General features: G+C 27.5%; 3 protein-coding genes and 1 long non-coding RNA gene across 8 annotated transcripts; 2 read left to right on the top strand and 2 right to left on the bottom strand.

The window, feature by feature from the left end:
- Positions 1 to 4,674: 4,674 nt before the first annotated feature.
- LOC136082036 (uncharacterized) lies at positions 4,675 to 7,266 on the top strand. Of its 3 annotated transcripts, XM_065800587.1 has the most exons (8): positions 4,676 to 5,218; positions 5,353 to 5,553; positions 5,764 to 5,811; positions 5,902 to 5,991; positions 6,163 to 6,274; positions 6,348 to 6,511; positions 6,742 to 6,894; positions 7,033 to 7,266. In XM_065800587.1, the coding sequence occupies exons 2-7, from the start codon at positions 5,419 to 5,421 to the stop codon at positions 6,880 to 6,882; spliced, it is 690 nt and encodes a 229-aa protein (XP_065656659.1). In that variant the 5' UTR covers positions 4,676 to 5,218; positions 5,353 to 5,418; the 3' UTR covers positions 6,883 to 6,894; positions 7,033 to 7,266. The 3 variants fall into 3 exon arrangements, with proteins under 3 accessions (XP_065656660.1, XP_065656659.1, XP_065656658.1); XM_065800588.1 differs by lacking the exon at positions 7,033 to 7,266 and having other exon boundaries at positions 4,675 to 5,218; positions 6,172 to 6,274; positions 6,742 to 7,016; XM_065800586.1 differs by lacking the exon at positions 7,033 to 7,266 and having other exon boundaries at positions 6,742 to 7,016.
- A 1,694-nt stretch (positions 7,267 to 8,960) lies between these two features.
- LOC136081554 (uncharacterized) lies at positions 8,961 to 9,467 on the bottom strand. Its single transcript, XM_065798880.1, has one exon. It carries the CDS (start codon positions 9,465 to 9,467, stop codon positions 8,961 to 8,963), a length of 507 nt encoding a protein of 168 aa, XP_065654952.1.
- Positions 9,468 to 10,175: 708 nt separating this feature from the next.
- LOC136081553 (zinc finger MYM-type protein 5-like) lies at positions 10,176 to 10,945 on the bottom strand. Its single transcript, XM_065798879.1, has 3 exons — positions 10,780 to 10,945; positions 10,587 to 10,681; positions 10,176 to 10,505 (listed from the first exon to the last, which is right to left on the bottom strand). The coding sequence occupies exons 1-3, from the start codon at positions 10,943 to 10,945 to the stop codon at positions 10,176 to 10,178; spliced, it is 591 nt and encodes a 196-aa protein (XP_065654951.1).
- Positions 10,946 to 18,962: 8,017 nt separating this feature from the next.
- On the top strand, positions 18,963 to 22,414 carry LOC136082034 (uncharacterized). Of its 3 annotated transcripts, none has more exons than XR_010639357.1 (6): positions 18,963 to 19,076; positions 19,752 to 20,066; positions 20,766 to 20,864; positions 21,520 to 21,676; positions 21,975 to 22,037; positions 22,123 to 22,414. It is a non-coding gene; the product is annotated as an uncharacterized LOC136082034 (long non-coding RNA). The 3 variants fall into 3 exon arrangements; XR_010639358.1 differs by having other exon boundaries at positions 18,969 to 19,076; positions 19,752 to 19,809; XR_010639359.1 differs by lacking the exon at positions 19,752 to 20,066 and having other exon boundaries at positions 18,978 to 19,076.
- The last annotated feature ends 3,452 nt before the right edge of the window (positions 22,415 to 25,866 follow it).

Genomic DNA, 25,866 nt, shown 5'->3' with positions numbered 1-25,866 from the left:
TATTCCTAAAACATTATTTACCTAAATACTCAATTTTTATTCAATATAGGTGGGTCAAAAATCCGATAAGATATTCAAATATCAATTTACCACTTTGTAACTAAGGAAAGTATCCGGTAACTAAGCAATATAAGTATCCATAACAACTAAATTTAAAAAATTATCACTTTTGTAAGAAGTGTGATCTCATATTGGTACTCATGCCAAATTTAGTGAATATAGCACTTATAAAATATCTGCAGATAACAAAAGTAGGTTGTTGCTAAGCAAAATAAAGGTATCCATAGCAACGAAATAAAAAAATATTACCTTTATAAAAAGCGCAGACATCATATTAGTACTCATACTAATTTTAGTGAATATAGCTCTAATATTAAATTAGTTATGAATTTTGTCCAGTAAAAGTGCATTCTGGCCCACTGTGCATTGTGAAAAGCGCAATATTATTTTATGACGTCAGACGCTTATCAATTTAATATATATATTTTTTTGTTAACATGTTTAAGTGGTTTTGTAATGCAAATTTGTGTTTTTTTAGTTTATACGGTATCAACAACTTAAATAAATGTATATATATATATATATAATATATATATATATATATATATATATATATATATATATATTTATTATATGTACATACTTTTTATATAAATATATATTTAAATTATTATTTATATTTAATAGGTATCAAATATTAATTTAATGTATAAAGATAGACTTTTAAACATATATATAATATATATATATATATATATAAACATATATATATATATTTATATATATATATATATATAAATATATATTATATATATATATATATATATATATATATATATATATATATATATATATATATATATATATATATATATATATATATATATATATATGTTTATATATATATATTATATATATATGTTTAAAAGTCTATATTTATATATTAAATTAATATTGATGCCTATTAAATATAAATCATAATTTAAATATATATTTATATAAAAAGTATGTATATACAAATAGTTATATATGTATATATACATATATATATATATATATATATATATATATATATATATATATATATATATATATATATATATATATATATTATTATATATATATTATATATATATTATATATATATATATATATATATATATATATAAAATAATATGCTGACAACATATATATATATATATATATATATATATATATATATATATATATATATATATATATATATATATATATGTTGTCAGCATATTATTTTATTGTGCCTTGAAATTTCTATTACAAGAAGGCACAATGCAGACAACAAAGCAAAAAAACTTATATATATATATATATATATATATATATATATATATATATATATATATATATATATATATATATATATATATATATATAATATATATAGTTTTTTTGCTTTGTTGTCTACATATTCTTTTATTGTGCCTTGTATTAGAATTTTCAATTTTCACAATGAAAGAACATGTTGACAACATATATATTGTATAGAAGGATTGTACCAATCCTATATAGATATACAATATATATATATATATATATATTGTATATATATATATATATATATATATATATATATATATTATATATTTTATAATATTATATATATATATTATATATTATATAAATTAGTCGATCTATGTACTGAAGCCCTCGTGTTTCCCTAAATCAGTGTGACGTCATATTGCTAACTAATACATGCAATATCAGTTATATATTTTTGTTGTTGTTGTTTTTTGTTATATGTTATCTAGCAATCTCTAAATCAGTCAATATGTTGTCCTTTCCTACCCCTAAATCGTCATAGTGCTCAACAAAGTATGCAATATCGTATATATATATATATATATATATATATATATATATATATATATATATATATATATATATATATATATATATATATATATATATATGAGCCCGAGAGTTCTTCCTTAGAAACAAATATATACATTGTATATATTTACAATCTACAATATATTTACATTCTTCAGGTCAGGTTAGGTTATCCTGCTACTGGTAACATGAAATCCAGTACAACCTGTTTTCATGTTAACGTCAGGAAGGGCATCCGGTTGTAAAAAATTGCTTCAACTCTTACATAGTGGAATTTTTGTCATTTTGTAGAACCATCCAAACTGCACTAGTGTGGAAACATGGATGTAATACTTCAACAAAAAAAATTACATATATATATTTACATTGTATGTATATATATATATATATATATATATATATATATATATATATATATATATATATATATATATATATATATATATATATATATTTATATATATACACACATTGCATATGTATATACATTGTATATATACATTTATATGTATATATATATATACTCATATTTATTTACATTTTTTTAGTATAAAATACATTTAAAATACAATTTATTTTTAATTACTTCTGTATCATATTATTTCTTAAAGGATAAAAAATGGAGTGGGCTGTCAAAGGAGAAAAAAAGGCTTGTCATTAATGAAGAAGTTGATACTTTTTACAAAAAAGCTCAGGAAGATGCTGCAATTCATGAGGTTGTTGTTAGTTACGATCATGAAGAGCCCAAGAGTTCTTCGTTAGAAGCAAGTAGCAATAATAGCATTAACCTTGGTAGTTATTGTTCTTTTGAAAGTATCATAGATACAAGCTCAGAAGAAATTAAAAATAAGTCACTTTTAGAGGAAATTCGTGTTTAGGCAATTCAATACAATGTTGAAAATAAAGCATTGGATGATTTGTTAAAAATTCTTATAACAAAACATCCGGAGTTACCTAAATCATGCAAAACACTTTTAAAATGTTCTTCGACCCATTTGAATATCTCAAAGATGGGTAGTGGAGAATTTGTTCACTTTGGCCTAGTAACTGAACTTATTAGGTATATAGAATCTGGTTTGCAAAGCTTTAGGATAAGTTCAGATTGATATAATTTACTTTGCGCTGAAGCTACTCATTTTCATTCTACTCTTATCACGTTAACATTTAATATCGATGGGATGCCTTTATTTAAATCCTGCTCTAAATCATTTTGGCCTATTTTAGCAAAAGTTAATGAAAGTACTTGCCTTGAGCCTTTCATTGTATCTCTTTATTTTGGCACAAATAAACCGAATGACCTGAATAAATATTTTTCAGGGATTGTAGAAAACTTGAACAATTTAAAATACCCAATTGTAGTTTCAGGACAGAGGTATCTTATTAGAGCTTTTTGTATCGTAAGTGATGCTCCGGCAAGAGCATTTATAAAGGGTATAAAGTATTTTAATTGTTACAATGGGTGGGAGTATTGCAGACAAACTGGTAGCTATATTAATGGAAAGGTTGTTTTTGATAATCATGATGCTCCTGCTCGAACTGATCAACAGTTTTTGAATTTTCAAGAAAAAGATCACCAAAAGGAAATGACAGCAATTGGTGGTATTGTACCTCCTGTTACTTGTGTGCCAGCTGAGTACATGCATCTGTTATGTGAAGGTGTGTTCAGAAAACTTTTGTTTTTATGGGTTTCTTCAACATGTAAGTACAAAGGTTCATTTCACATACCACCGTCTAATCAAGTTGCTTTATCAAATAAGATCGTTGAAAATGGGAAACACATGCCTAAAGAATTTAAACACAGAAAAGTGAGACCATTGGTTGAGATGGACCGATGGAAAGCAACTGAATTTAGAACTTTTTTTATTTATTTGGCACCATTAGTCATGAGATCTTTTAAGCATCCCAGTGTTTATGCTCATACTATGCTTCTCCATTTTGCAGCATTTAATATGCTTGGATCAGATTTTTTACCAATTATGGATAACATTTCCTGGTGTTTGAAGAAATTTGTTACTACGTTTGCAGATCATTATGGTAAAAGTAATTTAGTGTATAACATTCATTGTCTTTTACATTTAGATGAGTTTGTAAAAAACCTTGGTCCACTTGACTTTTGGTCATCATTTCCTTTTGAGAATAAATTAAGGCATATTAAAAAGACCATTAATTCCAACACCAATTGCCTCAAACAGTGCATCAATAATGTAATTAGAAATTCAATTTTCAGAACATTATCGCCATCTTGCAATAACTTATTTTACTTATCTACACATTCAGCAGACAATATATATCTCACCTCTTCTGGAATGTGTTACTTCGTTAGTTACCGATGTTGTGTGTAATGGAAATGTAATGACTTTATATGAAGATGTGTATTCCCATCCATATCCTTCTTCATTTATGCATATAGGTTTGCATAAACACTCTAATAGTAATGTATGCAATGTTTCAATAATTAACAAATGTGTGTGTATTCCTTATGAGAATAGTATATTTTACATTATTCCATTTGCTTCTAATAAATTGTTTAGTTATTGAACAAAATACCAGAATTATTTATATAAACTATTAGTTTTTGAACAGCATCAAATTTTGAACTGTTTAACAATTGAAGACATTTGTACTTTTAGCACTATAGTCTTCAATTTAAATCTTGAAAAATGACTTTTATCTAGTTTTTAAATTTTGTATTTAATTTTAAAAAACAGTTTGTTACATAATTAGTTGTATAACCAATTTATATCAGTTGCGTAAAAAATGATTAATTTTTTAATGAGTTTTTTAGTGTTATTTTTTTATCGGCATTCTTATGAATTTTATATCTATGTAATAAAGATATTTTTTATGAAATAATTATATATAGAAAAGTATGAGTTGTTTTACCTATTTTTTATTTACTTGATATTGTTAATTTATATTGCTATAGTCCTAGCAAGTATTGGGAATTTATATAGTTATTTTACTACTATTACTTATGCAAATTTTTTTTTATTGAATTATGGTAATTCTATTGTAAACATAGTGTCATCAGGGTGGCAAATACCCTGTAAATATTGTGCCAGCCCAAAACGATATTTACTGAAATTATCTTTCCTAATTTCAGAGTTTTTTATAATATGCACAAATAGTTTATATTATTTATATTTTTTACAGTGTAAAGATATGTTTTATATTGTTCATTTCCTTAACGACAATACTGTGGAGTATGTTCCAAAGGAATGGCTTAATGGAAACAGCGAGTGTATGTGGCCAAAATGTAGCATGACTTCATTAAAAGGAATGCGCCGGAAGAGACAGATTCCCAATAAAGATTGGGAAAGATACAAAATACGAATTTTATCTACTGCAGGTAAACACACACATATGTGTGTGTGTTTGTGTGTGTGTGTGCGTTTAAGTTATACCTGGTTTATTAATATTACTTTAATGCACAATCAACTCACATTTTTGTTACTTTGTACTACTTTGACTACTTTGTTACAGACTGTGAGGAAAGAGCATTAGAAAAGTTAAAAATATCTGAAAAAACAAGTGATCTTGCTTCAGAATATGAAGGTAATTCATGTCGTAGGAAAACAACATCAAAACGATTATCCCCTTCATTATTTGCTTCTCGAATTCATGTCTAGTGAAGATGATTCTGATTTCAACATGCCTACATCTCTTCAGCAGGCTGTCATTTCTGTAAGTTTATAAAGTGACTATTAAAAACAAGTTTTTTTCATTAACTTGCTTACGTTAATGAAAAAAATGTTAAATAATTATTTTAAATGTGGAAACGAAAATATTTATTTAAACATGGCTTACTCTTGTTGATTACAATCAACAAATTTTTATTTTCTTAAATTAGATAAAGTTTTACTAGATTTTAATAATTAGCATAAAATATTTTAGACATCAACACCAGGTAGCCAACCATTACTGCCAATACCACATCATGCTGTAAGTATTAAACATGTTGCTTGATAGCAATACTATAAGTTAAAATTTGTTAATGTTATTATTAGACATTTAAATTTGATATATGATTAGAATGTTTTTCGAGAGATGCAACACCAAGGAAAATCTAGTCAAAGCTTTGTGTCATTACTAAATGATCCTGATGAAATAAATTTACCTTCAGTAAGATTTTTGTAAATTTTATTTTAGTAATTATAAGTTTGCTGTTAAGTAGAATAATTATAATTGAAGATCATTAAATTTAAATATGCATAAATGTATTTAAACTAGAATTTTTTTTTAAATTGTTTATGTTGATATACTAATAATATATTTTAAATATATTTTGTTGAGTTATATCAGGAGTTCTTGCCAATCCCATACACCAAAAATTCCAGTAACACCCTTACACCAATCACACAGTCAATTGAATACCGATTGTCCTCCATTGAAAATTTACTTAAAGGTGAAAAATCTTTTAAAGTACATATATTAATTTGTCTATCATTTAAATACTTATAACAGTTCGATTTGATTAGATTTAGTAAAATCTGTAACGTCTGCGACAAAAGAGATTAAACATTTGATAGAGCGTATGCCAATTGGTCATACTGAAGAAAGTTTATTTACGAAATCAAGCAGCATAGAAGAGTTAGATGCTGTTTTGTTGCAATGCCAGGATGAAGAAATGGCCTCACTTTTTGCAAGTTTTACTTAAATATTATTGAAGAACTTTTTAATAAAAACTCCGGTTGCATCCATTGAAAAATTAAAAATTCGAATATTTAACCTTTTTTTATATAATACAATTTTTTATATAATTTGAATTCATATATAAATTTTATTTTTTAGTAATCACTTATATATATTTATGTATGTGTTTATACACCTTTGTGTACTTTTAAATTGTTTACTTTCTTTTTCTGAATGTAGATTAACTGGCTAGCAACAGCAGGTGGAAAGTATATATCTGATATGGTACGAAACATTTTGAATGTTTTCATGACTGATGAGTTACATATGAGTTGTTGTCGTTCTGGGAAACGCTCAAACAAATATTCAATTGAATTGTAAAGTTTATTGCAAGTAAGCAAAGTAGCTATTCCGTTAGAGTTAACCGTTTGTCAAATACAAGTACTTATTGATAAAGTTGACATTAACCCTTAATAAATTAATTAATTTTTTGTATAATCGAAATAATAAATAATAATAAACTGATTTTAGTTGCTGTTCGAAGGCATTGCAAAAATGCTACAGACAAATATGTCAATGAAGCCATCACCGCTTCACTGCATAACTCAGCAGATCGTGGTGGTAGACGTATGCATCAAGAGAAGAATGAATAAATAAATTTTTGTAAAAATTTATTTATTCATTTTTCTTATAAATTTTCATTTTTTGTTATAAATTTATTTACAAAAATGTTTGTAAATAAATTTATAACAAAAAGCAAGAAGCATATTATTTTTCATATATATATATATATATATATATATATATATATATATATATATATATATATATATATATATATATATATATATCAGATTTCACGTAAAAAGTTAGTGTACTTTCGTTCTGAAAGTGGTTTTGAGCGATATAAGTATTATTGCCACACGTGGGCCACTCCAACGCCATCCCATAATGAGGAGTGGTAAATATATGGCTAATATATACTTCCCACACGTGGGCCAGATGAACCTTTGCGCACAAATGAAGTGTGGCTTTTGTTCTTATTTAGTGTGGTTTTAGTGCTATAAGCATTAAACCCACATATGGCCCGCACTAAAGCCATCCCATAAAGAAGTGTGGTAATGATATGGCTAGCAAATGCTTCCCACGCGTGGGCCATTAGAACTTTTGCGCACAAATTAAGCGTGGCATTTGTTCTTATTTAGTGTGGTTTTAGTGCTATAAACATTAAAGCCACATATGGGACGCATCAGCGCCATCCCATAAAGGAGAGTGGGAAATATATGGTTAACATGCAATTGCCATATATGGCCCACGTTAAATTTTCTTGTCGGGACAGCATTGCTCATTTTTAGTAAACAATCAATAGAAGCCTTGCATTCTTCAGTGCTTCAATGGGCTAGGTACAAAAGAAACCCTGATCACCTTGGTTATGAAGGCCAGTTACTGAAATATGTTATTGACTATAACAGCAAACATCTTCAAATTCGATTTTTTAAATAGTTCCTTTTTTTTTTAAACAATTAAACTGTGATTTCTAGAATTTCATTCTAGAAATACTTGATATAACATTTGTTGATAAGAAATATTCTTGTCTGAAATTTTTTTTATATTATAAACTATATTAATTTATTTATAGTTTCATAAACTATCAAAAGTTTACAAAAAATTAATCAGAAGTATATATCTTATTTTGCAAATACTAAATAAAAAAATTAACAGCAATTTGAAGAAAAAGTAATAAACACAATAACATAAAGTAATTTTTTTTTAAAGGAAATCATTTCATGTCTGTATGTACGTGTTTTTTCAATGGGAGATCAAGGTAAAATGGGATTTTCTTTTATTTGATATCTTGTTAAAACCCATTTCAGTAAAGATATACTTCTTATCTAAATTAAAAAAAGTAGTTATTATTGTGTGTATTTCCAATATTTGATCAATCATTTTAAACAAAAACAACAAAGCAAACCTGTGGGTTTAACAACTAAAATATGAAGAGTTTTTATGTGTTTTAAATTCAGAACAATTAGAAAAAATGCTTCTAACTATGTGTTTTCTGCCCCATATTTTATACAAACTTGGACAAAAAAAGCACTCTTTTTGCAGACAGGCCCGCCGTGAGCCTTTGAGGCGCCCAGGGTCAAAATTTCCCAAGCGCCCTACTGAAATTGAAAGCTGATCTAATGATCCATAATTCAATACATAAAATAAGCCATTTGATAACAAATCAAAGAGGATAAAAGAATATAGAATTTTTTAATTTTAATTAATGAACATTTGAACAGTTTATTTCTACATAATTGCAATGGTCTTTTGACTTGGTTATACACTCATACATAAAATGATAAAGTCGACACTAGAACATGGTAGAAACAGACCAAAGAAAATCATTAAACACTATTGGATGTTAAGAGCAAAAATTTGTCTAGAATACAACAGCTATTGTTGTTTCAACTTCAGAGGAAATTGATCTTTCGAGCTTTACTCATGGCGAATTTGGAAATCACTTCACCGTAGCACAACTTTTTGGCAAGATCATGCTCAATGGAAATAACCAGAAGATTCGTGAGTCGTTCTTGGCTCATTGTAGACCTTAAAGCTGTCTTAACTAGAGCAAGCTTACTAAAAGATCTCTCGTCTTCCGCAACAGAAACAGGGATGGTGTTGAAGATGCGCAGCAAAATGCAGACTGATTCGAAGAGCGGCTGAAGACCTTTCTGGTATATTCCATTTAATAACGTTATGGAAGTGAGAGATTCTTTTGGACCAAAAAGATTGGATCGCTTCAGAGCATCGAGGTGGCGGACCTCTTCAATAAGTTTCTCTTCCTCAACATCGGTCGCGTAGATTTGTGGCAAGACCTTGCATTTCTCCTCCAATTGGATAGGTGCTTCAACACTTTTTTCTGATTCTTCTTCATTTGACATAACAAGAGATTTCAATGACCACAAGAACGAAAACATATTCGTCGTCTTCTCAGCAGCTTGGAATCTATCGCTGACCTGCTGAATAAGAGTATCAAGAGCAGTATTGAATACGCTCACCTCAAACTCTTTTGCTTCGTCTTCATGGAAATGAGCGGTGTTCCTGACCTCTTCGTGAAAGGTCTTCCTTTTTTTCGTCCTCTTCTTCACAAATTCTGATTGAAAACCAAAAGAAACAAGACCAGATCCTATCAAACGTGCCTCATTAAGGATGCTGGTCCAAGATGATCTCAGTCAATTTAGATCTTCAATAAGAGTCTTAATGAGTTTCATCTCGTCGTCCAAGGAGATATTTTCTGATTGGAGTGCAAGGCTCACGTAGTTGATTGATTGAAGAGTTTTATACCAAAAGTTTGTCATTACGATGAACTCGAATGAATGAACACACTTCTCCAGAGATTTTACTTCATTCAATTGATCAGCTGTTAGATCAAAATCGCGGAGCTTTTTCAAAGATTCGAGGATTTCCCTGGATCGCTTGACTAACGGCTTCACGGCCTCGATTCTAAAAAAAGAGTAACATCTAAGATGCATCGTAGAATTTCACGCCACCTGGCTGCTTCATTTCTTAGCGAGTTTTCAAGAGCTGCATCTATGCCGCTTTGATTTTCTAAGCTTTCTAGCGCCGTTTTCCATTCTATGTAAAAGTTTCGATGCTGGGCGTTATTCTGGTGACTTTTGACTTTCTCAGGTAGCTTGTGCCAGTTGCAGCTTATTCTGGTGTCCGATCCCAAAAGATTGTTTGCTTCCAAACAGAGAACACGGAAAGCAAATAAATGATTTCTTAGATACACTCCAGACCAGCCAATCTCGGCATGTCTTCTCCCCGTTGAGAGAAGTTTTGTAGAAAATTGATTCAGGAACCTTCTTCTTATTAGAATCTTTCGGGAAAGCTGAAGGATTTCGAGGAAGCCCCTGTAGAAGCACAGAATCTCTTTCCACTTTGGAAAGATGTGCTGCCCACAAAGCAGGATCATTGGAAGGAATGGTAGCGATGGGTTCTTCTGTTGACAACACCTGAGAATAAATTTTAAAAAATCTTATTTTATTAGCTTAAAAGTTTATTAACATTATTTCTTTTAAAGAGGTAGAACTTACCAAAATATTCTCTTCATTCACAGCTACCATTCCAATTTTTGATAGGGGCTCTCCCGAGCTTTCAGAAATGTCAGTGACATCGTTTTCATTTCCAACTTATAAAAATAAGTTAAAAATTTATATAACATTGAATTAATCAAATGGGAAAATATCCTTTCACGGGGAAAACTATTTACTACTTGAATCGATTGACTTGGCAGGAAAGAGTTTGAAGCAGTAGGACTTTCATCTTCTCCTTTTTTTGTAACTGTAATACCAAAGTCTTGAAGAGTGCGTTTGTTCTTTTCCTCATTCGCAGTTCTTTGAGCAGCATTCTTTCTTACTTGACAACCAGAATCTTTCTTTTTAAAACCAGACATGTTTTAATTCTTTTTGAAACAGCATCCGCTCATAAGCAAAGAACTGTTTGAATTTCTTCTTGATTGGGTCTATCAGACTATCACATCGATATCACGTGTTTCAAAATTGTTTCAAATTTGAGAGATTTTAAAAATTAGAGAGATAAATTTAATAAAATTGTTTTAATATTTTATATCAATATCAAACTACTTGGATTTAATCTAATCTCTTTTTTTAATAAAGTAAAAAATCTCCGTTTTTAATTGAATGAAAATCTCCGTGCACTAAAGTTATTTTAAACATTTAATTCAGCAGGTTGTTAAATTAATCATTAGTATTCACTTTATTTGCGAGTTTCCGCTATATAAAAAGAATCGCTTTATTTAAAACTAATGTTTTGAAAGTAATGCTAATTTCTTAGTTTTAAAGCATTAATTACTTTTTTTATTTAAAAAGTCCAATTATGAAGCACTTCATTACAAAGTTGAAAATTTAAACTAAAAAAAATTGACCGGCCAAAAAAAGCAATTGACCGTCTATTATATGTTTTAGCTGGTCAAATTGACCGGCTGCTTTTGATTTCTTATTTTCCACGCTGCTTTCCAGTACTTCATCTTTTTTTTAAATAAACATGAAAAAAAAAATTATTTATATTCGGCTTCGTGCGCCCCTGTCGACCTGGCGCCCGGGACAAAACAATCCAGTAGACCCCCCCTCACGGCGGCCCTGTTTGCAGACACACGTACACACAAATGTGAAGTCTAACAACCATAGAATCCCAATCCACTAGTCACATGATATTGCTACTAAATTAGTTATGTGATGTAACTTTGAATCTTTAAAAAGCATAAAAACCACAAAAGGCTGCTATATTTTGGCCGTTTTTTCAAAGGCAAGATTCCTACTTTAAGAGCTATATCTTTGCACAGATAAAAGATATCTTGCTTCTATTTTTTTAGCCTGAAAGATACATGCCAAGGCTTCATTCTAATAAATTTTGAAACTTCCATAGTCGATTATAAGGTTAGAATAAAAACGTAAAGCATCCGTTGTGTCTTTTTAAAGAGTCTTTTAGTGCTATACCCTTTTCTTTAGGCCTGTACACAAACCACAAGTGTTAAATTGAACCAAAACCTTAACAAGTGTTAAGTTGAATCAAAACCTTTAAAACAAAAACTGTTTGCATAGATTTAGGATAAAAACATCAAAATTTAATTTTGGCCAAAAGTCAAGTTTTTCAGACCTGTACGCTGTTGTTATTGATGTTTGACTTTTAAAATTCTTTTAAATAAAAAAACTTTTTATCAAATTTTATATATTTATTTGCTTCAAATTTAACATAAATATTAATAAAAAAATCTCAATATTTTTAAAAACTGACATTCCCTGCTTTTCCCTTGCGCCCTTCATATATACTTTTGCTAAATAATATTTGCTGTTTTAAATATATCACAACTCAACTTTTTAAAGTTAATAGACCTATTTGCAAACTCTAAGATTGCCGAACAACGGAATATATTTATTATATAAATTAGGTTTTCGTAAGCTAATGGAGACTTAATATTATTTATTTTTGTGAAGGTATATTATTCGCTATTAAACATAAATTAGTTTGCATTATATACATAAACCAGCTATCATTTTCAACATCAATTGAAACTGCACTTGAAAAAATATGTGGAAATATATAACATGGAAGTAGCTGAAAAATTATATATATGTGTGTATTTGCTATGTTTATACATATGTGCAGTGCTGGGTAAAATACTTTATAAAAGTATTTAAAATACAAATATAAATAGTGGAACAAAAAAGTATTTTAAATATAAAAAAATACTATAAAAGTATTTGAAATAAAAATACTTTTAAAAAAGTATTTAAAATACTAAATATAAAATACTTTACCAAAATTTACAAGTACGGTAATTTTCAAATTTTATTTTTGTTATTGCTCGAAAGGAATTATTAGTTATTAAACATTTATATAAAAAATCATTCATTCAGTCGTCCACATTTGTTTTTAGCAGCAGCAGTTTTTCGAACATCATATTACTTAGACAGTTACGCCTAGGCGTTTGTATTTGTCCCGGTGTGCTAAACAGTCTTTCAACTGGAGCCCACGATGGTACAGTGGTATTGAATTTGACAACAGTGACCGAACAGTCTTATACTTATCCAGAGCATTCAATCTTGTATATTTAACATTCAAATACAACATGCCCTCTTAATGAGCACCATTTTTTGCACCATCATTTGGAGTATCATCATTATATACAACAAAATTTTCAGTTATGCTTTCAGTGGTCACAATGAGATTGGTCGCTGTCGACGGCTCAATAGAAGTCTTTTTATTTTTGCTTTTAACCGCAGTCATCTTTAATTTAAGATAATTCCCGCAATATAATTTAATAATTACCCTAATGAAACCAAGGTAGATAAATAAAACAAGAAATAATTCAGAACAAATAGTGGCTAAGTGACACTTCAGAATAAACAGCAACAAAGTGAACAATGTGCATTATAAATACTTTAAGCAGTATTTGAATTATAAGTATTTTCAATAAGTATTTTCAATGAGTATAAAATATAAAATACTAATAAAAAGATTTTAAGTACAAATACTAAATACTTCCAACAAAAGTATTTAAAATACAAGTACAAATACAGTGAAAGTATTTAAAATAGTATTTAAAATACTCCCAGCACTGCATATGCGTGTATGCATATAATTTTTAAATTTTATATTATACTTCCAGCAGGAACCTCTAAGTTGTGCTTATTCACAATGCTTAGCTAATAGTTCATACAAAAAGTTTTAAATTCTTGTGGCAAGGAATTTTATCATTTATTTACTTTCGCCAACATCTTTTTTTGAATAATGGTCTGAACAAATTAAACTGCAAAAACAAATTAAATCTTATTTATTCTTTTCAATACGTTCTTTACAATACGTTACGCAAAATCAAAATTTTCTTACACGTTATGAAGTCATAGAGTTATGCAAGTTATACAAGTTAGCACAAAGCTTGACATTGTTTCCATTAGTTGCTCGAAATTTTTATGTACCATTGCATTGCACCAAACATTTATTATTTTGCTGAACTAGAAGTTGAATTTGCGAAAAGGTCTATTGTTTTAAAACGATTAGTTAGGGGTCGTCCATAAGTAAAGTCACATTTTAGAGGGTTGGGAAGATTAGTGGTTTTGTGAAGACTTAGACGGAACTTGTTACTAAAGAGTTACGAAGTTGTGACGAGGAAGGGGGAGAGGGGGTAAAACGGTTGAAAATTGCGTGACATAATTTGTATTTTGTATTTTGTAATTTTTTAATATTGTAATGGTATTGTAATTTGTAACATAATTTGTGGACGACACTTTGTGACAATTAAATAAAAAATCTTTTAATTTTCTCTAATGTTTTGTAAACTTTTTTAAAACTAATTATTTAAAATTAACTATTTTTTGAAAATGATTTTATGTTTACGTCCCTTAGTCTTCGTTTATATTAGCCGCGAAATGAGGGTCATTAGCACCCGGGGCTAAAATAGCAAAAAAGCGCTTTTTTATAGTAAAAAATCAATTTTTTTAAGTAAAAAAGCTTTTTATAAAAAACGAGTATTTTTTTCTCACTTTTTTTTTGGCGCCCCTCTAATTGTTTGCACCCGGGACATTAGCCCGTCTGGGTGGTGTATATTTTCTCATATTTTGATTCTTTAATAGTTTACCGGTCTCACCTAAAATATAATTTTTTTTGATTTTCAAGCTTTGGTGATATCAATTTACTAATATTTTCTTTTGAAACCTCCAGTTTTTTTTTAGTTTTTTTTTTTTTAAATCTTTATAATTTTTATAAACCCTTTCTCTTATTGCACGTAATTTCATTTAATTTTTAAGCTTTTTTCTTTAATTTTGCTAATTTGCTTCTAATTTATAAATAATTATTAAAATTTTGTATTTTAGTCGGTGAACCTTGTTTTTTGAAAGTGAATTTAAATGTAACTCTTGGTTAAAAAACTAATTTTAGTTAAATAAAGTAAGAACCTATTTACGATAGTATCCCGACAAAACAAGGTTTATTCAAAATAAAAAGTATACAAAATTTAAGGTATTTTAAATGCTAACAAATTGCTTATTTTTATAAATAGTTTTTTCAAAAAATTCCCCAAAGAAAAAATCTCCCCGAAAAAATATCTCTTTAGAAAAAATTCCCACGGAAAAAATACCGTCAGGGTTAAATATGATTGAACCCTAACCCTAACCCTGACCATCCCCTATTTTTTTAAATGACTTTAGACATACCATTAATACAAACTTTAGTATTCAACCAAATTCAATGGTTTTCATACAACTAATGATTTGCATTTTAATGTAGTTATTTTTGTATTTTTTTCTTTTATCTAGTTTTAATTGAACTCAGGTTTTAAAAGAAGCTCAAGATATTGCTGTCAAAAAATATAGTGTTGAGGATCCTTCAATTTATATGTTAGCAAGATTGTTTTTTTTACTTTTAGTTTTGATTATAAAGAGTAACTTTGTCCCTGGAAAGTTATTATATTCTTGGGGGATTTTTACCTGAGGGATTTTTTCGTCGGGGGATTATATCCGGAGAATTATTTCTAATGGGGATTTTTCCTGGAAACATAAATATTAGATAGCTTCTAAAATTTAAAAAATATTGGAACAAAAATCTCTTTATAAACCATCTTACCCTGGACCGGCCCAGATAACATCTGGGTCGGTCCACATCAACTTATGAATTTTATAGTTTTGAAAAACTTTCTCTCGTGAGACAACAATATAAATATCATAATGGTTTGATACCTACAGGGTAACAACAATATAGATATTATAATAGTTTGATACCTACATAGTAACAACAATATAAATATAATAACGGCTTGACACGTGAGTTTTCAGTTTCCAATAAGAAAGTTGTAATAAAACAAAAATTAACGACTTTTAAAATTTTTAATTGTCTTCAAGTCCCGTTCTTCCTTAGAATACATTTAGCGGATATACTAATACTCGACATATGAAATAAATATACTTACACAAAGTATTACTTTAGTTGTTATAAGTAACTAAATTTGCATAAAAAAAATTTTCTGGTTGTTTAAAAAGTCAAAATTTTACACACAATTCATAACTTGCTTCGAAACATTTTTATTTTTTTATTTTAAAATTATGTGTTCTAAACTTATGTTATGTTATACTGTTACGCGTTCTGAACATGTTGTATTGTTATGTGTTCTAAACTTGACTTTTATAAAAAATATGTAGACATTGCTTTTAATTAAAGAATTGTTTGTTAGTTTAAAAAAGTTTTTTTTTAATCTACAGAATGTACAAAATTTTAATGAAATGTATATATTTTGAAACTCTAAATAAAAAAAGATTTTTCATTTGTTTTTTTAATTTATTTTATTTACCACACCTTTATTGCATTATGATTGTCTTTTTTTTTTTGTATGGTATGGCAGCAGTTCTTAAATTCTTTATTAGGAACCTCATGAACTTTCTCTAATGTTACACTAATAAACAAAAGCAATCCTTTCACTATAAGATATCCACGTATGAAAACCTTATGCTGATCTTATGGCATGTTGTACCAACAGTAACGTTTAACATATATCTGTCAATTTTAAAATAATACAAATGTGTGGTTTTTTTTATTATCTATAACAATTTCATTCATTTTTTTAATTTACATCCATAAAATTTTTTTTTTTTTTTTTTTTTTTTTTTTTCTATTTATTTCGTCATTTTACACATTTTACAATGTTATCTATAAATTTAAACAAATATATATAATTACAAGCTGACTGGGGCAAGTAGAAGTCAAAATGACTTATCATCAAGCCCCTTTGTGAAATACAAAAAAAAATACAATTAAATTTTACATTTTCCAATATTACATAAAAGAGTGAAATTAATAAGTTTAAAAAAAAAATTGGTTAGAAATTTTAGAAGGTTAAAGAAGAACTTAACGTTAAAAAAAAGAACTTAAAGTTAAGAAAAGAAGAAATTTAAGATAAAGTTAAAATATAAAATAACAAATAAAAAATTACATATCTGTACATATTCGTATACATATTAAAGACAATAAACAACAACAAAAAAATTTAATTCGCTTCATATGCATATACATATTCAATACAATACTAAAATTAAATAAAGTACATAAAAAATTAAAAATACATAACATAAAAAACATAAAAAATTAAAAATAAATAGTAATGTTTAAATTTAGTAAGTGTTTTTTTATAGTTCTTTTAAATGTAGCAATAGATTTTATTTTTTTCATATTTTCGTCAAGAACCGAATTCCACAAGCGTGGTCCCCGGCATATAGTCGAGAAGTCAGATTTTTTGAGTGATGTTAGTGGGATGTAGTAATTACTCATTGAATGTCTTGTTTCATATTTATGATTAATTCGAGTGAAACTTTTAAAAAAATATTTTGGAATCATTTCATTTAAACATAAATAACAAGTTATGGTATATATTTAGTTTGTATACATTTAGAGCATTTATTTCCTTGAGTAACGGCTCGGCACTTTCGTATCTACTTGCGCCCAAAACTAATCTACTTGCTTGCTTTTGTTTTGTATAAATAATTTTTAGGAAAGATAAATGATTGTTTGCCCAGGCAATATTACAATAGTTAATATGACTATGTATAAATGAAAAGTATAAATTTTTTAAACATAAATTATTTAAAAGATGTTTTGTCTTGTACATAATCCCCAGGGTCTTTGAAACTTTGTTCTCGACTAGCTTTATTTGGCTTTTCCAATTTAAATTCTCATCGAAAATTATTCCTAGTATTTTCATTGAAAAAACTCTTTTTATTTTAATATTGTTAATTGTTAGTTCAGGTAATTTGAGTGGAAGGTTCTCGGATTTAGATGACTTAGCAAACAAAATATATTTCATTTTTTCAATATTTAATGAAAGTTTATTTGCTTCAAACCACTCATTAAGATATATTAATTCTGTGTTTACAATATAAAAAATATTTTTTAAATTTGAGTCATGGTACTCCTTGTTTACGATTTTGTAAATAACATTGCAGCCACTTTAAATTGGAGTGAACTACTCCATAATTGTGTAGTTTATAAATTAGAATCTTGTGGTTGACAGTATCAAATGCTTTTGATAGATCTAGAAAAATTCCGAGTGTGTAACTGTCGTTATCAAAACCATTTAAAATTTGGTTGGCAAGATCAATTACTGCATGTTCCGTGGAATGGTTGTTGCGAAATCCAAACTGTTTATGATAAAGAATGTTGTTTTTTTCAAGATAATTGTACAGTCTGTTGTGCATAATACGCTCTAGTATTTTGGAAAAACAAGAAAGTATGGAAATTGGTCTGTAGTTAGATTTTATTGAGTTATCACCGCCTTTGTATATCGGAATTATTTTTGCTAATTTTAGTTGGTCAGGAAAAATGGCGTTTTTTAGGGAAAGATTAAAATTTTAAAAAGAGGTTTCTCTATAATATCTGAGACCGCTTTTCCCAGTAGGCACGCAACGTTTTATTCACGTTTCAATCACGTGTATTTTAGGTGACTTCGTCCAGGTTACTATTTTACGTGAAAGTCACGTGAAAGTTACGTGCCAAAATATCTCGTCTTTCGGAACTTTTTTTATTTTAAAAAAAAACTGGCATAAGAAATGTGAAATAATATTTTTTATTATATTAATTATTTTTTTATAGTATAGTTTTTGTATTCATTATATTAGTTATTATTATTTACTTCTATGATAATATAATTAATTTTTATTGTAGTATTATCATAATTAAAAAAAAAAAATTGGTCTATATAATATCTTTTAACGCGATGCATTTAAGTTGTAATATCTAATATCTAAATTATATCAAATTAAGTTAAATAAATACACCAATTCGAGCCGCGTTACGGAAAATTAAAAAAAAACTGGATCGAGTTTAGAAGGGAAATAAAAATCAAGTCAAAGGTTTTGATTGGTTTATTCGCAACTGAAAAAATAAATATTTACCCTTCTAAGTTGGTTCCAGGACTTTTTCTAGCGATATTAATAATGGCAGAACTTCGATTGAACTGGTCTATTAGTACCCTATTTGCCGTCCCTATTTGCCACACAAATAAGATTAAACTCAAATACAAGGTATGCTTTTTTTCTACTTTATGATATAATATTTTAGACTGGCGAATTTGTCCATTTTCCTTACTTAATTTAGTACGAAATAAGTTATGTTATAACGAATTTAATATCAAATTAAGTAAGCTACATAGACAAATTATAAGTTCTAGCAGAACTTATTCTTGATTCTTGAGCATTAATAATGTCTCTAGAACTTCTGCATTATTACTCAAGAGTCGTTTAGATAAAAACCCAAAATAGATTTTCTTTCTTCATTTGGTTTTTATCAACAAGGTTAAAGAATTTATCCAAGATAATATCAATAAATAAATGTGTTATGTTATTTATTATTGATATATGTATATATTATTATTAAATACTTTATCTTTTTATAATATATGACATCTTGATCTCGTGCTTTACTTGTTAAAAAGGGTTAATACTTATTTATTTCTTTTTTTCGAGTTATATGAAATTATTATTATATATATTATATGACTTTTATTGTTATTATGTACAATATAAAACAGGTTATTAACGCGGATTTGTTCGACGTTTTCCCCACAAAAAGATAATTATGATGCTATTGTATTTGAAACTGCATTTTACTTATCTTTCAATGTTGACGACCTTCCAATATGTAAAGCAAGTTTCTCTCAAGTATAGCATTGCTTTTTTAAAAATTGTTTGATGATTTAGATCAAAGAAATAGCAACACCAGAAAATCTTGTTGCCAAAACAGTTGGTGACTCACCATGTAAGATTTGTCTTAAAAATTTGTGATTTAAGATGATTATTTAATATTAATATTATTATTTAAGTTTTTATTTGTTTCTTTTGAGCTAAATTTGGTGCTAAATTTGGTGCTTTTGAGCTAAATTTCTTTTGAGCTAAATTTGAGCTAAATTATTGGAGAAAATATTGACTTATTCATCAGATAAAGTTTGATGCCTGCTCTTACCCCGTTTCCTTCTTCATGTTTCAATCATGTATATTTTAGGTGACCTTGTCCAGGTGACAATTTTACTTGATTAAAACGTGAATGTTACGTTGCCAAAATATTGTGTATTTTGGAACTTTTTTTATTCATAATAAAAACCTGTGATTAGAAACTTGGAAAGATATTCTTTATTTACTATTTTTTTATAATTTAGTTTCAGGGATTATCTTATTCGGGATATTCCCGGAATACCAGATATTTTTCTGAAATTTATCTTTTTCCAAATATTCGAAAAGTTTTCTATACATATAACTTATATTACAAGTTCCATACATACAACTTATATTACAACATATAACAAGTATATATTATTCATCTATTTGTTTTTATGTTGTTTTAGTCATCATTCATACAAAAATTAAGAAAATTTTTAAAAAAATTGAGAAACAACTTGGCTGAATGCAAAATTAAGGGAAAAATGAGGGGGGAAATATTCTGAATTTTTTCCGGATATTTTCCGTAAATTTTTTCCGGATATTTTAAATATAATGATTACATGAAATATGTAGTTTATATATTCATTATTGTAATTACTTTTTATTTTACTTTTACAATAATGTAATTATTTTGCATTGTAATTTTATAATAATTAGTTTAAAAAGTAGGGCGTAAGATATCTTATAACTTCGCAATGCATTTTTGACAAAAATAAAATGTCACATATAATATTTTATCCAAACATATTATCTTATAACTAAGTTTTATCAATTTAGGTTTAATAAATATATTATAAAGCTTAGTTCAAAATTGTGTAACGTTATGGCAGATAATTATCATATTGCAATACGCAAAAGATCAAACCCTACTACGAGGTATACTTTTTTTTCTACCATATTGTATATTATTTTAGACTGTCAAATTTGTCAATGTAATTAATTTGATAATAAATAAGTTATTATAACTTATTTAATATTAAATTTATTAGGCTACATGACAAATGATAAGTTCTGCATAAAATATTATTGACTAGGAAGACCCAATGGTATTGTTATGTTATTGCCTAGGAATATCATTCTGTAGTAAGACTCAATAACCTTTTAACTTTTAAAGTTTGACTTTAAATTTCACTTTACCCTCTCTTTGTCTACTATTGTGATCGCACTCTGTAGTAAGAATTTGATTTAATTCATATCTTGTTGGAGAATGCAAGTTGATTCTGAGTTGAATTTTCAGCACTCTGTATTTATTGGTGACCTAATTTGACAATACTTTATTATACATATTTTTAGTATTATACTTAATATATTATATATAATTAGGGGTAGATAAGGCTCCTTAGCCGTGGTGAATGTTTCCACAGCAAAAGGCGCCTCAAGGTGAAAATCTGACCATGGATAAGGAAAATCATGATATAAAATCCCCACTATAATGCTTTGTGGTTATGTGATAACTATTACATTTATATAAATTGTTTTAACTTTAGTGTGCATTCTAAAATGACATTTAATGCTGTTCAAAACTTTGTAGATTACTCATTTAAAGCAACTTTGTGGGCTGTCACCTTTGCATCTAGTGAGTTAATGTATGAACAAGTTAATGCAGAAACAGATGCAAATATAAGAAGATGGAAAACAAAGAAAACAAATTATCATGTTATCACAGTACACAGATGTTATCACATAAGGTGAGTACAGGTCTTTTTCTAATCACGCCTATCAGTTATTAACTTTATATAGATATAGATATAGATAAATCTATAGATAGATATAGATATATATAGATAAAAAAAAATTTTTTAAATCTGTATTTTTTATTATGTACTTCTTTTTTTTTAATCATCTGTCGACTTTTTTGTTACATCTTTTTTTATCAAATACTTATTTACTTTTTTAGCAATCAGAGTATAAAATTAGAAGGCAAATGACTTTTATTTTTTTACACTGTATGTAGTATTGTTTTCATAAAATTATTTAATGATTTAGATAAAAGAAAACAAATAACACACTAGAAAATCTTGTTGCCAAAAGTAGTTAGCAACTCTCAAAGTAAGATTTGTTTTAAAAGTTTGTGATTTAAGATAATTATTAAATAATCATATTATTATTTAAGATTTTATTCGTTTCTTTTCAGCTAAATCTGATTCATTAGATGAAGTTTGATGCGTGCTCTTATAGAAGAAAATATCGACTGATTCGTTAGATTATGTTTGAAGCGTGCTTTTATGGGAGAATAGATATATAAGTTTGAAGCGTGCTCTTCGTAAGTTGCAGATCTACGACTTCGTACTTATTACTTATTGGATATAAGGAGGATATTTTAACAAAAGTGCAGCTTTTATTACAAATTAAAAATTTTTATGTCAAGAACTAATATACTGACTAATAAAACCATGTATTTTAATACGTATTAAATATTTCCTCGACGATGAGTTTTTTTTCTTTACACGAAACCAAACACTTATAATTGTAATTATAAAGCATAGTTATTGCTTAAATATTACGTGCCAAAATTAACATAAAAAGCACGTCTTTTAGACAGTTTAAGGGGACCAAAAAGTCACCTAAATATCACGTGCCAAAAGTAACGTGAAAAACACGTCCATAAATCACGTGAATTGGTCATTTCATGAGGACCAAAAAGTCATCTAAATAACACGTGCCAAAAGTAACGTGAAAAACACGTCCATAAATCACGTGAATTGGTCATTTCATGGGGACCAAAAAGTCACCTAATTGTCACGTGCCAAAATAACGTGAAATTCACGTTTTTGTCACGTCGCTGTGCCTACTAGGTTACAACATCAGGTTTAACTTCATCCACACCCGCACTTTTATTTGTTTTCAGCATACTAATTGCTAGTCGAAGTTTATCAATTAAAAGCTCCGTCTCCTCCATGAAGGAATCAGATTTTTTCAAAAAAAATTTAAATGATTTTTTTCCCTCAGGAATTGCACCGGCAAGCTTTTTTCCTATATTTATAAAAAAGCTATTAAATGTTTCAGCAATTTCTTTATTAACAAAAGCATCTCCTCTATTATCATCTCTTTGCAATCTTTTTGGAAGATTATCACTTTTCACAATTCCCACTCCTGTTATTTCTTTAATTACATTCCATGTTTTCCTTGCATTTCCAAATGTTTTATTAAGTAACGAAGAGTAGTAATTTTTTTTGGATTGCTTTTTTAATTTTTCAAAAGAATTTTTATATTTTTTGTATTTGATTTCATTTTTGTAGTTCTTTTTTTTTTAAAAATTTTTGGTAAAGTTTTTGTTTCCTTTTTGACGACTTAATGAGTCCTCTCGTCATCCACGGACTTTACAAATTTTTAAAATTAACAATTTTTTTTATTTTTGGAAAGGCCTTTTCGTATTGTCTTGTAAACATGCGAATAAAAAAATTGTAGCCATCATTAACGTCATTGCAATCAGTTAAAAGTTCCCAGTTTACTTCATGTAAGAGATCACGAAACGTGGCGATTGATTCATTATTTATTTTCCTTACGTATACCGTTTTTGTTTTTATTTTATTCTCAAGGGTTGCAGAATTTATTATCAGAAAAACTGTAAAGTGATCAGTTAAATCTGTTTTAATAATACCACTTTGGATTTTAGTCCTTGTGTAATTATTAGTAATAATATTATCGATAATAGATGCAGTTGTTTTAGTCACACGTGTTGGCTTATTAATCATGGGAAAAACGCTGTATTGCAAAAGTGTATTTATAAAATTCACGACTTGGTTATTAGCTTTATTATTCAATAAATTCAAATTAAAATCACCTAATAAGTACACATTTTTTTTAATAAGCTTTGGTAGCAAATAGTTTAAGTGGTTTTCAAATTAATTGTAATTACCATTTGGCGGTCTATATATTGCAGTTATAAATGTATTTTTATTTGTTTTATTAATTATTTCAATAGTTAATGACTCACAATTAGCGTCATTTACTTTGAGGTTTTCAACATGTTTAAAAACCAATGAGTTTTGGACAAAAATAGATACGCCCCCGCCATTGCCGTTTTCTCTCGGTTGATGAATAGGTTTATACCCTGATAATTGAAAGTTAGAATTTATCGCGTCTCGATGACACCAAGTTTCTGTCAGACAGATAATACTAAACTTGTTACTTATATTATTTAACATCAATTTTAAATTTTCAAAGTTTTTATTTATGCTTCTGATGTTTATATGTAATAATGAAAAATAAGATGATGAAGAATTAAGAACATGTTTAACATCGTCAACATTGTAATAAGTCGTATCTACTGAAATTTCGTCAAAAAAGTTCATGTTTTTATCATCGTCATTAATTCGGTTTAGTGCGTTTTTCCTTTCTGATATGTCAAAAACATTAATCCCTAACCCTGACGGATTAAAACTTAAGTGACTGACTAAAGTTACCTAAAGTGGTGGTTTCAATACGGTTTGTAATATAATTTTTTTGCATTTCTTATACAAAAAAAATGAAATCAAGTTTGCTATTTCTGTTTTAAGTTTACTTTTTACATCAATATATATTATTTTTCAACTCAGATGTTGATAACAAATGGTAAATAACAAAATTTTTTTTCATAAAATGATAAAATAATAATGATAATAAAAAACTACGAGATCTGCTATCAGATAATTTTTGTTTATAGATATTTTGAACAGTTAACCTAAAATAATTTGAATAGCCAAGCCTAAAATAATTTGAATAGGTAAGCCAAAAAATCTCTTTAAAATATCTTGTAATATAATATAAGTTATATAATCACTTACTAATATGTTACAAGAATAGTATAATTCTATTTCAGTTCTGAGGTTTTTAATTGTAAGAACGTACCGTAAAAACCCCTAATTCCGGATGGTTTTAGTAAAAAGTTTCATAACTTCCTTCATATAATGAATTTATGAATGATTTTTTTAATTAATAAACGTCTTTACCAGACAAATCGAAAAATATAAGAAAAAAATTATATTAACTAATGCAATCATGAAAGATTTCAATTTGAAATCTCTCATAACTAAAAAAACAAAAAAAAGGAAAAAAATAACTTTGACTTGCAACAAAAAAATTAAAAAAGTAAAAACACTATTTTGTGCAGAATTTTATGCTAATTATTTTAGCCAAAAAAAATTAAATTACCTTTTGAAATAATTGAAAAAAATGAAAAACAAATTTCCTACCAGCCAAAAAAAAAAAAGACACCTAATTCCGGATAGAGGTAATTATTATTTTATATACCTAAAAAAAATAATAAACAAATTAGCCAGTAGCAATAAACAAATACACTTTTGAGCCCCGGATACAGTTAATTACAATTGGCTATTTTATTTTTTATCACTTTCATGCACATAATATAATATATTATGTTCATGAAAGTAATAAAAAATAAAATAGCCACCAGGGAAAAAATAATTGACACTAATCCAGATACAGCTATTTTTTTTAGCATCCATAAAGTTAACGCATTTCTGTTAATTGTATTACTGTATTAAAGAATATGGATAATTTTAAACAAAAAAAGAGCGAGAGAGTCGAATCCAGCTAGCTATTCAAGCTATTACTGAAAAAAAAATGTCATACGTACAAGCTGCTAAGTGTTATAATGTGGCAAAATCTACACTTTTTGACAGAACAAAAGGATCATCTAATAATCGAGGAGCGCCAAGAAAGATGAGCAACATCACTGAAGCTATTATTGTTGATTTATTAAAATTTATGAGTGATATAGGCTTCGGCTTGAATAGAAAAGACGTGTTTATTGTTGTTGAAAACTATTTAAAAAAATCAAACCAACGTAGTCTATTCAAAGACGGCAAACCGACTAAAAAATGGTACTCCGGTTTCATGAATAAATATCGTAAAGAAATTTGCCCAAGAAAAGTAA

This window comes from Hydra vulgaris, chromosome 06 (assembly GCF_038396675.1).
Source record: "Hydra vulgaris chromosome 06, alternate assembly HydraT2T_AEP".
Taxonomy (NCBI): Eukaryota; Metazoa; Cnidaria; class Hydrozoa; order Anthoathecata; family Hydridae; genus Hydra; species Hydra vulgaris.
Note: the sequence above shows the minus strand (reverse complement) of the source record. Positions and strands in the feature narration are given on the sequence as shown.

Bases quoted from the DNA above. Each gene is read 5' to 3' on its own strand.
- LOC136082036 (XM_065800587.1), top strand. From the start codon at position 5,419: ATGAAGGTAATTCATGTCGTAGGAAAACAACATCAAAACGATTATCCC. The intron at 5,554-5,763 runs GTAAGTTTATAA...AAAATATTTTAG, and splicing joins TTCAGCAGGCTGTCATTTCT to ACATCAACACCAGGTAGCCA. The intron at 6,275-6,347 runs GTGAAAAATCTT...CGATTTGATTAG, and splicing joins CATTGAAAATTTACTTAAAG to ATTTAGTAAAATCTGTAACG.
- LOC136081554 (XM_065798880.1), bottom strand. From the start codon at position 9,467: ATGTTTTCGTTCTTGTGGTCATTGAAATCTCTTGTTATGTCAAATGAA.
- LOC136081553 (XM_065798879.1), bottom strand. From the start codon at position 10,945: ATGTCTGGTTTTAAAAAGAAAGATTCTGGTTGTCAAGTAAGAAAGAAT. The intron at 10,682-10,779 runs GTCAATCGATTC...TATTTTTATAAG, and splicing joins TTCAAACTCTTTCCTGCCAA to TTGGAAATGAAAACGATGTC. The intron at 10,506-10,586 runs GTAAGTTCTACC...ATTTATTCTCAG, and splicing joins TGAATGAAGAGAATATTTTG to GTGTTGTCAACAGAAGAACC.